Genomic DNA, 14,646 nt, shown 5'->3' with positions numbered 1-14,646 from the left:
AATCCCTCCATGGATTCTTGCTAGTTTTTTTAGGGGGGGAGAGGGGAGATCTAGATCCACATTTCCACCAATCACTTTCTCCTCTATATGACGGGAACCCCTTGGATCTAGATCTTGGAGTTCTTGGTGTTCTCCTTCTTGTTCTTCCTCTCATTTTCCTCCCTAGCATTAGTTGCTTTGGTGGGATTTGGGAGAGAAGTACTTGGGCACTCCATGTGCCCTTGCCATTGCATTTGGTGCATCGGTTTGAGTTCTGCACAGTGATACGTGGAAGTTACAAGTTGAGAAGCTTATTACTCTTGGGTGCTTGGGCGCCCTAGACGGTTGGTGGTGTTCGGAACTCAATCATTGTGGTGCAAAGCTCCGGGCAAGCGTCGGGGTCTCCAATTAGGTTGTGGAGATTGCCCCGAGCAATTTGACGGGTACCGGTGACCGCCCCCAAGGGTTGCCAAAGTGTACGAGTTCGGTGACCACCCCCAAGGGTCTCCATTTGTATGGGTTCGGTGACCGCCCTCAAGGGACCCTTAGTGGAATCACGGCATCTTGCATTGTGCGAGGGCGTGAGGAGATTATGGTGGCCCTAGTGACTTCTTGGGGAGCATTGTGCCTCCACACCACTTCAAACGGAGATTAGCATCCGCAAGGGTGTGAACTTCGGGATATATCGTCGTCTCCGCGTGCCTCGGTTATCTCTTACCCGAGTCCTTTACTTATGCACTTTACTTTGTGATAGTCATAATGTTTCATGTTATATATCTTGCTATCACATAGTTGTTTATCTTGCTTAGCATAAGTTGTTGGTGCACATAGGTGAGCCTAGTTGTTGTAGTATTCCGCATTTGTTCAAGCCTAAACCATAATTATTTTAAAGCGCCTATTCACCACCCCCCCCCCCCTCTAGGCGACATCCTCGATCTTTCAGGAGGTGATGCAGAAAAAAAACGTGGAACGGAAGCCTCAAGTCCCCTTTTACGAGTAGAGATGAGAACATATCTGAAGATAGTGACTAATAAAATTATTTAATTTTTGTTAATCACAGTGGGAATGATATTGTAGTGTCCAGATTTCAAATTGGCCAAAAAACAGTGTAAGATCTAGAAAATAATCTTCATAGTTCTTTGATTAACTTAAAGACTTTCTCAATATCACGTACAAAAATTACATATCAAATTAATATCATATACAAATGATTGGCCGGCTTATGATTTGGGCTTTAATCTCATACACATTTAAGCGCTCAGACAAAGGAATGGTTGACTCATATTTCTCTATTCAAGATGTGGTGTGCTAGATAGGATGTGTAAGGTGTGACGATGATCAAAATAGAATGCTTGCTATACATTTTCTTAATTATTAATCTACAATGTCATAAATATCTTATCTTTACTAAAGATATGTATCTGTCATATTTATGAACAAAAACCAATCATTAACACACATAATTTAATTTACTAGAAATTTTAACTTTATTATTATTTAAAAAATCCATAGAAAAGGCGTTCCTGACAAAATAGTTGTTTTAAAGTTAGACAAACAGTAGAAGTCTAATTCTAACAAAAAATAGACAACAAAAAAATTGGTTAAGATAAAATGGAATTAATATCAACCAAACTTTAAGATCAATTGATGTAACAGTTTGACGTGTACTTGAAGCCATGTTCATGAATTCATCCGATTAACCAGTTAAGTTGCCGATTAATCCCTACCCATAGGATCATCGAGTGATAAATTGTTTAAATGGCCGATTGACTTGCAAATTAGCCTACTAATCCCCTACTCGCCAGCCAACCGAGCAGCTACCAGTTAACGATTTCATTAACAATGATTTGAAGTATAAAGAAATCGAGGGATTTACACTGCTAAATATCTTTTTTGATATTAAAGCGTATAATACCATTAAATTTTAATAAAATATTATTTAAAATAGGCTGCAATTGCTATATTTGCATTAATATTCTTTAGGATAAGATTTTCTTTTACTAATAGTTATGTCATAAAAATAATAAATAGATAATCCGAATGTATTTCAAAATTTATGTAATCTCACTTCATATACAAAGTTCAAAAAAATAAAGCATGACGGATGATTAATAGACCACTTTGCTAGCTGGATAAAAACTCACGAAAAAGGGCAAGCTACTACGCCTACAACAAACCACACAATTCAGTTCTTTTACAGTTACTACCTTGTAAGAAAAGAAAAGGTTGTCTTCTTCGCCGCTTCCATCCATCCATCCATCCTCAGGAGTCAGGACAGGGCTTCAGCTAACCTCGTGGAGCTTTTACTCCCCGAGCTGCCCTCCCCCGTTCCAAGAGCAAATCAGACGCAGAGGGGAGCGGCCGCAGAGCGAGTCAACCAGGTGAGCTACTCCGCGATTCCCCTGAGAGAATATTTACTACTAGCTGATTTGCTCCGCCCTTCCCGGTTGGGTTGGACCCCCATGTTCATCCTGCATCTACCGAGCGAGGCTCGATTCGAGTAGCATCCACTGCACGTTTTTGGATCTCGTCGGGCCTTGTTCTGGCGTGGGGACGGAAGCTTGTTCTGGCGGTGCCACAGGAACAAGTCTTGCTGAATCTGGTGCTCAAAACGTGTGTGCGCAGATATGCATGTGTTGACTTTTTAGGAATTGGGGTTAGCTGTTGCGTGCATTCTAGCCTTCAGATGTTGGGACATCTCCCTGTTTTCTGTTCTGAGTCTCCAAATTAACTGTGCTCTGGCAAACTTGTGAGCAGGCATGGCGATGGCGAGCTCGACGAGGAGGCTGGCGTTTGTGCTGCTCGGGCTGGCCTTTTCGGCCGCGCTCGCAGAGAGCAGAGATGCATATATGAGGAGCGCAGATCGATATGCCTGCATACTGAGTAAGTTGTGGATTTATTACAAGATTGAATGCTCGTACTGGTTGTTCTTGTTTGTTATCCAAGAGTTTCTGTTCATGTCTCAGTGGCATCCATGCTGATAATGCTAGGTAGATCGACCGAGTGCAGTAGTTGTGTGCCACCAATCCACTTTTCTGGAAAATACTTGCTCGAAAACCATCTGAAACATATGTATGAAGAACAGCTACTTAATTTTGACCAAAATACTAATGGAGTACTATCTCTCAATTTGGTTTTGTGCTGATTCCAGAAATAATTCTGCGTCTATTTTTCTGTTTCATCTGGGTTGCACAGACACATACAAGTATGAATTGTGTTGTTGATGCCTGTGTTGTACAAACTATGAATTGTGTACCCACTGCTTATTACTTGATATCTTTAGCTAGTAGTAGTCACAATTAGGGCATGTTATTCTGCTTCCAGTTCACTGATTCTGAAAGTCTGATTTCTCACTTATGGTTTCTCATGAAGAAAACTCAGATCCAGATGTGATAAATTATGCTCACCACATCTCCAGCTGAACACCCCTTTCCTTGCAAAAATTAAAGTTCCACTATTTCCTAGTGTTCACCTTATGATAAGAACTGCAACTGAATTTTTTTACCAGAAGACTGTCCTTTTATTTTTGACCAGAAGACTGTCCCTAAATAATCCTGCATCTACTTACCAGAAATAATTCTGCGTCTATTTTTCTGTTTCATCTGAGTTGCACACACACATACAAGTATGAATTGTGTTGTTGATGCCTGTGTTGTACAAACTATGAATTGTGTACCCACTGCTTATTAGATATCTGTAGTTAGCAGTAGTCACAATTAAGGCATGTTATTCTGCTTCCATTCAGTGATTCTAAAAGTCTGAATTCTCACTTATGGTTTCTCAAGAAGAAAACTCAGATCCAGATGTGATAAGTTATGCTCACCACATCTTCAGCTAAACGACCTTCTCCTCGCAAAAATTAAAGTTCCACTGTTTTTGAGTGTTCACCTTATGATAGGAACTGCTACTTAATTTTTGACCAGAACACTGTCCATAAATAATCGTGCATCTAGTTTTCTGCTTTGATCTATGTTGCAAAGACACATGAATCACGTTTCTGATGCCTGTATTGTAAGAAACTAAGAATTGCTTTACTTGCTGAGTTGCTGTCTATTACATATATTTAGCTGGAAGTAGTCACAATTAGGGCATGTAAACTCTGCTTCCATTCACTGATTCTGCCAGTCTGAACTTTCGCTTATAGCTACTCATAAAGATAACTGTGATCCTGCTGTGACAAATTATGCTCACCACATCTTCAGCTAAACATCCCTCTCCTTGTAAAAATTCAAGTTCCACTGTTGAGTGCTGACCTTATGACTTTTTTTTTTTGACTGGTCTGACCTTATGACTTGTGATCATTTCAGCCCAGGAGAGCTTCCCTGTTGCAAGCAAAGGGTCAGGATTAACTTCGGCAAACGGAAAGCTGTGTGTACTATGTGAGCAATACTCAACCGAAGCTCTGATCTACCTGCGACAAAACGAAACACAGGCCGAGATTCTCAGTGCCCTCCACCACACGTGTGCAAGCCTTGGTCCTCTAAGACAGCAGGTGTGGTTAAATGACAATGCCTGCCTAGGATAGCACAGTTCAGAGTTCAGTAAACTGACTGGCTTTCATCTTCTCGCAGTGCATCACGCTGGTCGACTACTACATTCCCGTGTTCTTCTTGGAGGTTTCTGTAGTTAAACCTGAGGAGTTATGTGAATCAGCGCACCTCTGCCCAAAGGGGGCGGCGACTCGGTCGTCCACACGAGGGGATGCCTGTGGTCTATGCCATCATGTTCTTGTTGAAGTTCTTATGATGCTTAAGGATCCCAACACCAAGGTAACTGTCATGTTGCCAATCACAGTTACCGATCTTCTGTGCAATGGTTGGCTTGTACTTTGCACATGGCTAATGCTTTCTTGTGGGTGTCACGATTTTTTGCAGCTGGAGATAGTCGGGCTTCTTTTCAAAACATGCAGCAAGGCGAAGAACTACGAACCGCAGGTGAGTTAAGTTCAGAAACAGTCGTAGATACCGGAGGACAGATGAATCTGCCTGTAGTTAAATGAGAAAATATCACAGGATCAACTAGTTTTCGTGGTCGTTTGTGCAACAGAAATAATCAAGACACCCTGAACTCTCCTAATTCTTCTGGAAGTAAACAGTTCAATGCCACAGTTCTTTACGGATTCAGGCTCTTTAGAACTTTAGATGTTCGTGATCACTTGATATGCTTCAAAACCTAGATAACTATTTCTGTAAACCAACTGAATGGTACACATAAACCTTCTGACGATTTTGACGCTTTGCAATGTATCTAACTAGTTTTGTTCTGCTCGTGTCTGCTTTTGTTTTTATTTTCTCAGTGCAAGAGGCTTGTCCTTGACTACATCCCACTGATTCTGGTGAAGACCCAGGAGTTCCTTGAGACGACGGACGTCTGCTTTGCGACACATGCCTGTAAAACAGGCATGCAAGCAACCATTCCTCTCTCCGCCGCTTTGTGAAGAACAAATATGTAGGGATCATACAGGGGCAAAGAAGCCTGTAAATGTTCCTCCTGTATTTTGCTCAAGCACTGCCAAGCTATGAAACTTGGTTGTGCGAGGGTTTGTCTGTACAATTTGAGCTCTGCTCTCTGAAGTTTATGCAGCAAGCCAGCAGCTGTACTATCATTCATTTGCTCAGCACATAATCTTCTCGGAGCAGCATACTGAGCAATTGTGAAAGTTACATCACATTGTATCTACTGGCTATATATCCAGTCATGATGGTACTATTATTCAGTGTTCATGTCTTGCTTTGGCATTAGCAAGTGAAGCAATTTTTATTGGGAAGGTAATCCTGGATTGATGAGATTGGGTTGTTAACATACTTGGTACCAGAAATACACATTTCAATTCACATTAAATTCTCCAGAGTTAGAAGTGAACTGAAGAAACTGAAAGTGTTAGATATAGAATCCATTCAAGGGCAGAATAGCACCAGATGCCCTTAATTCTCCAGAGTTGGGAGTAACTACGAACGTTAGATTTAGTTGTCCATTCAAGGCCAGACAGAATGTAGCTACCAGAGCACATTTCACAAAAACACAGGCTTAACTTGATAATAGAGTTGTCAAATGACACCCACAGGAAGGATCACAAACAATGATGCAGATCCAAGTCTTGAAGATTTAGACCCTAGTAGGAGGCAATATACACATCACAGCAGGCCATTACTACAAAGCTAGAGTTTCACACATCCATGTGCTGATGAGACGCGTCTTCTCATTGCATCCTCTCCTTTCTAAGCCTCTCAAGCTCCTTCGCCATCTGCCAGTGCTCCAGGGAAAGGCTCTTCTCACCAAAGCTTGAGGCTGTAATCTGAGCCATTGTCAGCCATCTGCACATCAGCGCAAAAAATGTTAGCCGGATGGAGGTTCATAAACTCCCATGTTATCGCAAACGCAACATGTTAGACGCCCAAGATTACCTGCTAAGTTCGGTGCAACCCAAGCTCCTGTCGTTGCGCATGGCACTGACCATTTCATCTTGGATCGTCTACAGTTAAGATGCAAACATCGAGCAAACTCAGTACAGGTTTAAACCTGGCCATGCAAACCAACATAATCTGAACATTCTGAATCTGCTAGATAATAAGTGGAAGGAGGGATTTGTTCGTTACCTGGTAAATCTCAGGTTCAGATGACTGAGGAAGAGACCTCACTGTGGCCAAGTACCACCTCCAGCTCTCAAGTTCCTCAGAAGTTGCATTCACCGCAGAAACAGTGGATGCACGAAAAGGCACTACCAGGTCTGAAGGCAGGATGTTGGATTTTCCCTCGGAAAGAGTAAGTAGCTGCACATCGGTCGCCATCTCCAGCTTGTAGTACTCAAAATCATACTCAACCTGTAAGTGCAACAGACAAAATTTATAAATGAAAAATTACCCAGCAATGATAATTTAGAGGTTCATGCTTGAAGTATCATGCCATCGCTAATTCACTTTAGATGTGCGCAGTTGGTTACACCTAAGTGCTTGTGAATTTTGAGTTCAAATTTTCATTCACTGTTGGATCATGTAGTCATTGACCTAAAATGGTTGATACTGATACATATGCTGACAAAAGACTTACACACCACTCAAATGGGATGAGCATAGAATCTTGTAGAAATATAATGCAATACATTCTTATATGTATCATGTCTTAAATACAAATTCAGGGAGAATTATTACCATCTGTGACTCCATCAAGTTCTTAAGCAGCACAGTGTTCTCAACACCTTTAGATGCCAAAGATCCAGATTGCAAGAGAGTTTCATCAAATGTCAAGTGAGCGCCTTGAGGTAGCTGCAGAACTCCTGTAACCAACCTACACCAAATTTTATGAAGAGCACAGTTTATAGGTTAGCTCCCAATAAAGGCAAGGAGTTGCATACTTATGGAATTTGATTGAACAAACAAAAAGAAACTGAACAGGACTTACCTTCCTGACTTGTTGTCCTTTCTAGGTTGAAGTGTGGCTGTGTTGAGATACTCAATTGACAGAGGAATAGCTTGTGAATATGGCATTAGTCCCTGGATCAAAGTATTTAGCTGTTTTCCAAAAATGGAAACACTTTCTCTGTTAAATCCAGTGAAATTCAAGGAGAGCCTGCCAACGGTGACCACATCCACCCTAGTTCGTAGCTGTAGACATATTGAAAAGGCAATGAAATCATTAAACCAACATACAAAATATCTGGCAAAAAGCACAAAAAGAAAGCAATGTGCAGTGATAAGACATACTCTGGATAGAAGATGCAGCAGTAAACAGTTAGCTGCCAGGTCATCTTTCCCTAATACCAGAGTGAGATGTGAGAGCAAAGATTGCCGGATGCCTTTTAGTAGACTTGGCAAAGGCTGCATGATAAAAAAACAGTGGTTAAGAGTTCTGTATGTTACTAGGAGGAAATGAATACATTGGTTAAACCAACAGGCCCATTTTTCAGTTCAAGGTCATAAATTCACCTCAACAGCAGGATGCTTTGCTAGAAAATCAACAGATGATAATTTTCGCCACACCAAACAGTGAAGACGGGGCACCTATACAAACAGTTTCAAGGCTAGAGGTTAGGGCAAATATTAAAATATGCATAGAAATTCAAGTTTCTATGTCACGCATGAAATCAAGCACTATGCACCCTACAATAGGCATACCTTGCTGGGAGGCAACTGAGCTGTTACATCTTCTATGAGATCAAACATTATATCATCCGAATTATCATTGGGAGCAGCAAGTTCTGGGTCAAATGTGTATACCCCTATGAACTCAGCAACATCGTTTAGTTTGACTTGACTTTCAGGCATATCATAGATCTGCAGTGCATGAAAGTCTGTAAGCAATAGGACTTGCAAGAACAGGAAGCACGGCAAATAAATTAGCTAATGTACATTTCATACAAAAAAGTTGAGGTGCCCCACCTTCACTAGACATGAAAAAGAGCTTCCAGGAATATGATGATCATTCCCATTCATCTGTGGCACATTTTCACTTGCTGGCATCTCGGCTGAACTAGATGGGATCTGGACGTCATCTTCCTTCTGAGAAAAAGCAAATGCACTTTATGTCAGACAACCAAACCCTTCATTCTACATGACTTCGGATTAGCATGAAATGGGACATTTTAATTAACTAAAACATGTTACTAATCAATTGATACGCTTACTCATCCTATTTTATGATTATGCTAATCTATATCCAGGCAAGTAATTTAGGCTATCAGAAGCTAGATGAACTTCAAACAGGAAACAGAAACACACTAGATTATGGGACCATTTCGTATGGGGAAATGACAAAGCTATATGGTAGAAAACTAAGTTCGGTTCTTACTGGTTTCTTGCTGCATGAAGAACTCCCGCCATTTCCATTTTCTGAGACCTGTAGCAAGCAATGCATCAGATGCCAATGCTGGTTACTGGACACTGAAACTTTTAAGAGAATGCTTTATTGTAACAAACATGACAAGAGCTTACATCCATGGCATCATCATCTCCATCCCTCTTCCTTTTCTCCCTTTGTTCAGGTGTCAAGCAGTTTGCCATCTGGCGCAAGTCAGGCCCAGGGGAAGACTCGAGTGTCCAAGAATTCTGTCCAGGCACCTGAAAGAAGCCAAATCAAACTATTCAGGTGAATTCCACCAGCCAACCCTTTGTACAAAGAATTTTAGAACTGATCAGAAAATGGGAAACAAGTGCTCCGGGATATATAACATACCGGCACGCAATGGAAGAGATGGCGCTCCCAGAGATGCGAGTCACACGGGTGTGGCATAGCGAATGGCGAGAAATCTGTAAACTTGTTCGTCCTCCAGGTAGACCCATCCTTCACAAACAGTGTTTATACAGGTGAGCATAAGAAGCAGTAGCCGAAGCTTGACGGCAGCATATCAGCAGATTTATTTCAGTACCTTGAAAGCGCCGGCATAGAACTCGTTCCCGAGCATGTCCTGAACCATCCCCCGGAACCGGACGAGGGTGTTGGGTTTGATCAATCCGAGATTTGATGCATCCAACAATGGAACCTGGAAAGGGCAACACAGTGTAAGAAATCTCATTTCACCTAGTGAAAGACAATTTGAAATCTGCTAACAGTCCAGTAGGATCTAATACACACAGTACAAAAATAAATCCCTTTTCCCCGGCCATAAATCCGTAACGCATTTGCTCTCAAGCATTTTTCTTCCCTCTGTTCATTTGGACAATAATCATTTTTCCCCTTTTACAGTGCAGAGTGCGGACTGTGTACATAAGATTATCAAAATTTGATGATTTATCTATGATGAGGCCGATTAATCTACAACAAACATGATAGCCTGACGCATAGGAAACTGGCAGACGCCAACCGGATCGCGAGTGGATAACCTAATCTCGCGCAGCGTACTGGCACGCGACAGGGAAATAAAGCCAAGAACAGAGGCGGCGAGGGGTTGATACCTTGTCGAGGCCGCCCTGCTCGAAGAGGAAGGAGCGGAACACCTCGCTGGCGCCCCAGTCCTTGGACCGGAACGCCGCCACGGGGTCGCGCCCCCCGGACTCCGCCGCGGCCGCCCTCTCGAAGGTGGCGCGCACCGCGCCCAGGGGGTTGCCGACGAGGTCGTACTGCGGGCCAACCATCCTCTCTGCCTTTCTCCGGCGGTGGATCTCGCTCTCTCTTCTTGGGGAGTTGGGAGAGTGGGAGACCAGGAGGCAGGAGCAATGGCGGGAGGTGGTGCGGCGGGGAGGGAGGCGGGAGGGGTTATAAGTTGTCAGGGTTTCGCGCCACTGGCGGCCGCGCTTCCCGCCGTTTCTCCCTCCAGTTCCCGCCAATTTCTGTGGGCTGGGTGCGTGTACTGGGCCGATCCAGGCCCAGTTTTGCCGTGGTACCGTACAAGCGAGCGATTGATGGGCCTGCATCAGGACTGCGAGAAATGGAGGAAATGCAACATGCCAACAAGGCCCAGAGGCCCATTTGGTTCATGTGCCAAGTTTTTTTACTACTAACATTTCAGTTAGCACTAAAAAGAAAACCTAACATTTTGGTTACCCCTAAAAAACACTAACATTTCGGTTTTGTGAGAGAGAAGAAACAAGATGTCAGTAGTATAGTTTAACATTTGTCTCAGATTCTCTTGAAAGGAACATATTTGTTTGTTTTAGATAATGAGAAAGAAAGCTTCCCACCATCTATTATCATAGGACAAGATGCATAATCATATTTATTATTTTATGTCAGACATCATGATCGAACAAAATTGGCTCGCAAAGTTTGTGCGTATCATTTTGATACAAAAAATGGCATGGCATTTCTTCAACAATGACTAGCCTAAACAAGTCTTGTCTTCAGCAACTGCCATATGGGACCCAAGAGAGAGAAAAATGCATCTTATATCACAAAACTGAAAGCTCAAAAGCTCACCACAGATCGTGCAGTGGACACTTGTACAAAAAAAAGAATGTAAACTACGTGTTGAGTCTTGCGACCAAAGTTACAACCGCGGATCCGAAGCTGAACATGCGAAAAAATAATACAAGAGATCCCCTGCCCAGCCATTGAAATTTTGTATCTTAGCTTCAACAAAGGTAGATCTGCCATTTGGAGTCATTTGGTGTGAGATCCACTTTTACAACAGCACCACAGGCATGCATGGTAAGCCAAAACAGAAGGAAAAAAAGGGGGGGAAAGAAAAAAAGGCCCAAAAATGGAACAAGGAACGTTCATTACACTCAGGGCTGGCCTGGCTTCCTTCCAGCCCTACTATCTGCCTACTAAACTGAATAATTATGTATATAATACCATGAACCAAGGTCCGAAGCGGCGTTCATGCCCGCGAGCGCTTGGAGCTCCACATGGGCACCTTCAGAGGTCGGGGCAGGAGCGTTCATGCCCGTGCGTACTTGGAGCTCCACATGGGGACCTTCAGAGGCTCGTCGGTGGCTGCAGCGGCCCCGTTCTCGGCAGCGTTCAAGGAGTCTGCGATCAAAGGGTCTGATTCACCTTCTTTCACCTGTCATGCAGATGACATGCGCGGTAAATAACAAGAAAATTGTAGCAGTAACCCAGGTAAGAGGGGCGGAGAACCACCATCCAGCTACATATGAAGCACATCAAATTAAATTGATAGGGCTTATAAAATGGACTACCCAGTGAAACTCATGCTAGGTGGCTTATGCTTACTCCTTAATCATGACGCTCAGCAGATCAGGATTCCAAAATGCAGAAAATATCAAGAGCTCAAAGCACAATGAAAATACCCAGGGAATGTACCTGAGTGACTTGTGGAGAGGCTTCAGTGGGCTTTGGAGCTTCACGGGTGCAGAAGTATGAATATAGTCCCATCCCAACCACTGCAATCAGGATTCCAAGTATATTTCTCCAGCTAAACGGATCATGCAGCAAGACATAGCCGAAGGCAAGAACCAAGCATGTCTTTAGATGGCCAAGGACTTGGTAAGTTACAGGAGATGTCTTCCCAATCACAAGGAAAGTGCTGAAGTTCACCGAGACTGATATCAGACACGACAGCACGATGAAGAACTGCAGAAATGATAAGAACGAACTATGAATCACATGAAGCCGTGTCAAAAATCAAGGTAAGTTTTCACAGCCTAGTTCAATACTTACCAGAACTTGAGGTGTGTATGCAAAAGCAAAGACATTTTTGTTAGTCAGAAACCCATCGAGGAATGGACCAACAATGAACAGGGTCAATGCTTGGTATGGGCATGATTGGTACAGCAGCTGAGTTGAAGATACTTTGAACTTCTTTTGAATTGTATTGGTCATCTGATGGCTGGTTAAGGACTCAAATCGCACACCATAAAGCAAACATAATACTCAATCGTGAAGTTGTTTCAGCATTGTAACCAAGAGGTATATCCCGAGTAGGATAGAAAATCTACAGTACCTATTATAAGTTCAACAGGAAAGTAGAAACGAAGTGGCTGTTAAGAAAACACAGTAGCTGTAGGGAGTCACTTCTGTTCATTATTTCACATTAGCTAATACTGACAAACTACATGATGTGTAGCTAGCTACATGCAACATTTAATATATGCAGATGATTTGGCAAGCACAGAAAGTTTTACGGTAGAAGAAAACAAAAACTTATTGTCAAAAGGATACAATTTGAGCAATACAGGTTGTGACGATTGCCAGTAAAGACAGCACAGATCCCATAGCATTGAGCTGCAGATCAGTCACAGTTGCAACTCCAACACCAAAAAGGAGCACACTAAGGGAGAGCTGGATGTAGCGACTGGACAGTAAAGATAGAAAATCAGTCAGATGATAATTATTACACAGCATAGTGGACATGGTGTATCAAAATACCAACCTGAACTTCTTCCTGAAGAAAAGAGTCTCCAATATAACAGTGCAGGGAATAATGGCCAGCTTTGTCATCTGGACATAAAGAGCATTTTTAGCATGAGCTTGTTGCAGTGTAAGGTCGGACAACGCACTCACGCGACATGTACTCCCTCCGTTCAAATTTGAACTAAAACCACGACGAGTAATTTGGAACGGAGGGAGTAATAACTTAACTGAAACCCTTCTCCTAAGATGTCGTTTGCTATGAGAATATAGTAGGGACACTACTGCATGCGTCAAAGTCACACTAATTTTATGCACACTCAACGTACCATCCAAAGCAACTATTGCCATTTTAGATAAGGAACTGAATTGACTATGAAATCTTGAAAAGTTCTGGCACAGTGGAGGCAAAGAACACAACTGACCTGATAGAAACCAACAGAGTTGAAACCCAGACTCAGATTGAGAAGCCCAATCGAGATGCCGTTGAGCACTCCGAACCCCATGACGGTCCTCGCGTCAAAAGGTTTGTGCTCAAAGAGCTTCATGCATAATGCCACATGGAGTGAACAGAATGTCACCAAGAGATGCCAGCTTGTCAACGTGGTGGCTGCACAATAAAGAACAAGGTTGAGTAAAACTTCGGGGCAATCTACCTGCTTTTGTTTTACTAATATGTTTAGATGAACCACTACTCTTTTCTTCCTCAAAATATCGTTTGGCACTATGTAAGCTCACTCTAGCTCCCTTCTCCTCGGCATATTCATTCCAGCAAGTCACACTAAGCAGAATAGCTGTAATTCATTCAAGTTGAGCACAGGACAAATTTATTTTGTTTTAGTCATGATGTGCCAACCCACGGCACACGATGCTCGAGGAACTCCACCGACGGTGATTCCCCTCATCGAGACAAAAAAAGGTAACTGATTTTGCGGTTCACAGTAAACAAAATTCTCACGAGCCCAAGATTTCCGCTAGCCACTGCCCACGACCCTAACCGAATCTCGACCTCGCACGTCTACGAGGAAGCATGGAGCGCAAGCATCCAGGGAGGCGAAGCGCCAGCAAAGGACAAGGAGCGGGGCACATCTGGAGAGCGAGAGCGAGATTGGATCTCATACCGAAGATGAAGCCGAGGGCGCTCATGAGCGCCTTGTTGCAGATGACAATGGAGACCGAGGAGACGACGGAGAGGCTGAGCGCCCCCACCGTCCCCAGCTGGAACTTCTCCCCAGCCAGCCCCATCTCCGCCGGTCGCCTTCGCCACAGAGCACTGGAAGCAAGAAGCAGCAGCCGACGAGCTTCCAGACGCGGACCACCGCCGGCAGGACCTGCGCAACAGGAAGAAGATCACATTCCGATCGAGCAGCCGCGGCAAGAGACGGGCTTCCCGCCGGCCGGTCAAAGCAACCGGGCAGCAGCAGCACCACCAACCTCTTTGTTGAAAATCCAAGTGCTCGGAGCTGGATCTGGGAGGGGCGCGCGCGGGGAGATCTGAGGGGGCGGGCGGCGAGGGATCTGATCGGGTCGGGGGGTCAGCTCCGCCCGCGGTCGGTCGGCAGCTGGTGCTGTGCAGTCGTGCTGCGTTCTTGGCCTCCACCCGTCCTCTCTCCTCTCTCTCTCTCTCTCCTGCTAACCGGAGACGGAGACAGGGGCTTTTATATAAAAACGAGACATTTCCGCCCGGTGGTTCCGGGTTTGGTGGTGGGCGCTCGCCAGGGACCTGAGTGTGATTATCAACCACCGCAGGGGGTGAATGGCGATTTGGTCCGGGGACATGTTTGATTAGAAGTAGTAGTAGTACGCAGTAGGTGCTGGTGGCCACGTGTGTGAATGAGAGGGATTTTGTGATCGTTGGCGTTTGGTCGATCATCATTTGCCCCCTGCTGGACTCAACTCATTGAAATTGCTTTGGTGATTAGT

General features: G+C 43.8%; 3 protein-coding genes across 4 annotated transcripts; 1 reads left to right on the top strand and 2 right to left on the bottom strand.

Annotated features, from left to right (window-relative positions):
• The first annotated feature begins 2,134 nt into the window (after positions 1 to 2,134).
• Positions 2,135 to 5,691, top strand: LOC109738837 (uncharacterized). Of its 2 annotated transcripts, none has more exons than XM_020297941.3 (6): positions 2,135 to 2,360; positions 2,737 to 2,862; positions 4,287 to 4,471; positions 4,551 to 4,748; positions 4,854 to 4,913; positions 5,276 to 5,691. In XM_020297941.3, exons 2-6 carry the CDS (start codon positions 2,739 to 2,741, stop codon positions 5,414 to 5,416), a joined length of 708 nt encoding a protein of 235 aa, XP_020153530.1. In that variant the 5' UTR covers positions 2,135 to 2,360; positions 2,737 to 2,738; the 3' UTR covers positions 5,417 to 5,691. The 2 variants fall into 2 exon arrangements, with proteins under 2 accessions (XP_020153530.1, XP_040259378.1); XM_040403444.3 differs by having other exon boundaries at positions 2,215 to 2,592.
• A 297-nt stretch (positions 5,692 to 5,988) lies between these two features.
• On the bottom strand, positions 5,989 to 10,152 carry LOC109738835 (mini-chromosome maintenance complex-binding protein). The gene is made up of 14 exons (XM_020297939.2): positions 9,867 to 10,152; positions 9,341 to 9,454; positions 9,148 to 9,255; positions 8,907 to 9,032; positions 8,764 to 8,811; positions 8,355 to 8,474; positions 8,091 to 8,249; positions 7,902 to 7,976; positions 7,680 to 7,793; positions 7,378 to 7,580; positions 7,128 to 7,263; positions 6,576 to 6,800; positions 6,384 to 6,451; positions 5,989 to 6,293 (listed from the first exon to the last, which is right to left on the bottom strand). The coding sequence occupies exons 1-14, from the start codon at positions 10,044 to 10,046 to the stop codon at positions 6,179 to 6,181; spliced, it is 1,791 nt and encodes a 596-aa protein (XP_020153528.1). The 5' UTR covers positions 10,047 to 10,152; the 3' UTR covers positions 5,989 to 6,178.
• An 805-nt stretch (positions 10,153 to 10,957) lies between these two features.
• On the bottom strand, positions 10,958 to 14,402 carry LOC109738836 (UDP-xylose transporter 3). Its single transcript, XM_020297940.4, has 8 exons — positions 14,158 to 14,402; positions 13,845 to 14,054; positions 13,149 to 13,333; positions 12,746 to 12,813; positions 12,535 to 12,667; positions 12,034 to 12,195; positions 11,677 to 11,946; positions 10,958 to 11,416 (listed from the first exon to the last, which is right to left on the bottom strand). Exons 2-8 carry the CDS (start codon positions 13,966 to 13,968, stop codon positions 11,291 to 11,293), a joined length of 1,068 nt encoding a protein of 355 aa, XP_020153529.1. The 5' UTR covers positions 13,969 to 14,054; positions 14,158 to 14,402; the 3' UTR covers positions 10,958 to 11,290.
• Between the last annotated feature and the right edge of the window lie 244 nt (positions 14,403 to 14,646).

Source organism: Aegilops tauschii, chromosome 3, assembly GCF_002575655.3.
Source record: "Aegilops tauschii subsp. strangulata cultivar AL8/78 chromosome 3, Aet v6.0, whole genome shotgun sequence".
NCBI lineage: Eukaryota > Viridiplantae > Streptophyta > Magnoliopsida > Poales > Poaceae > Aegilops > Aegilops tauschii.
The sequence above is the reverse complement of the archived record's forward strand: the minus strand, read 5'-3'. Positions and strand labels throughout refer to the sequence as shown.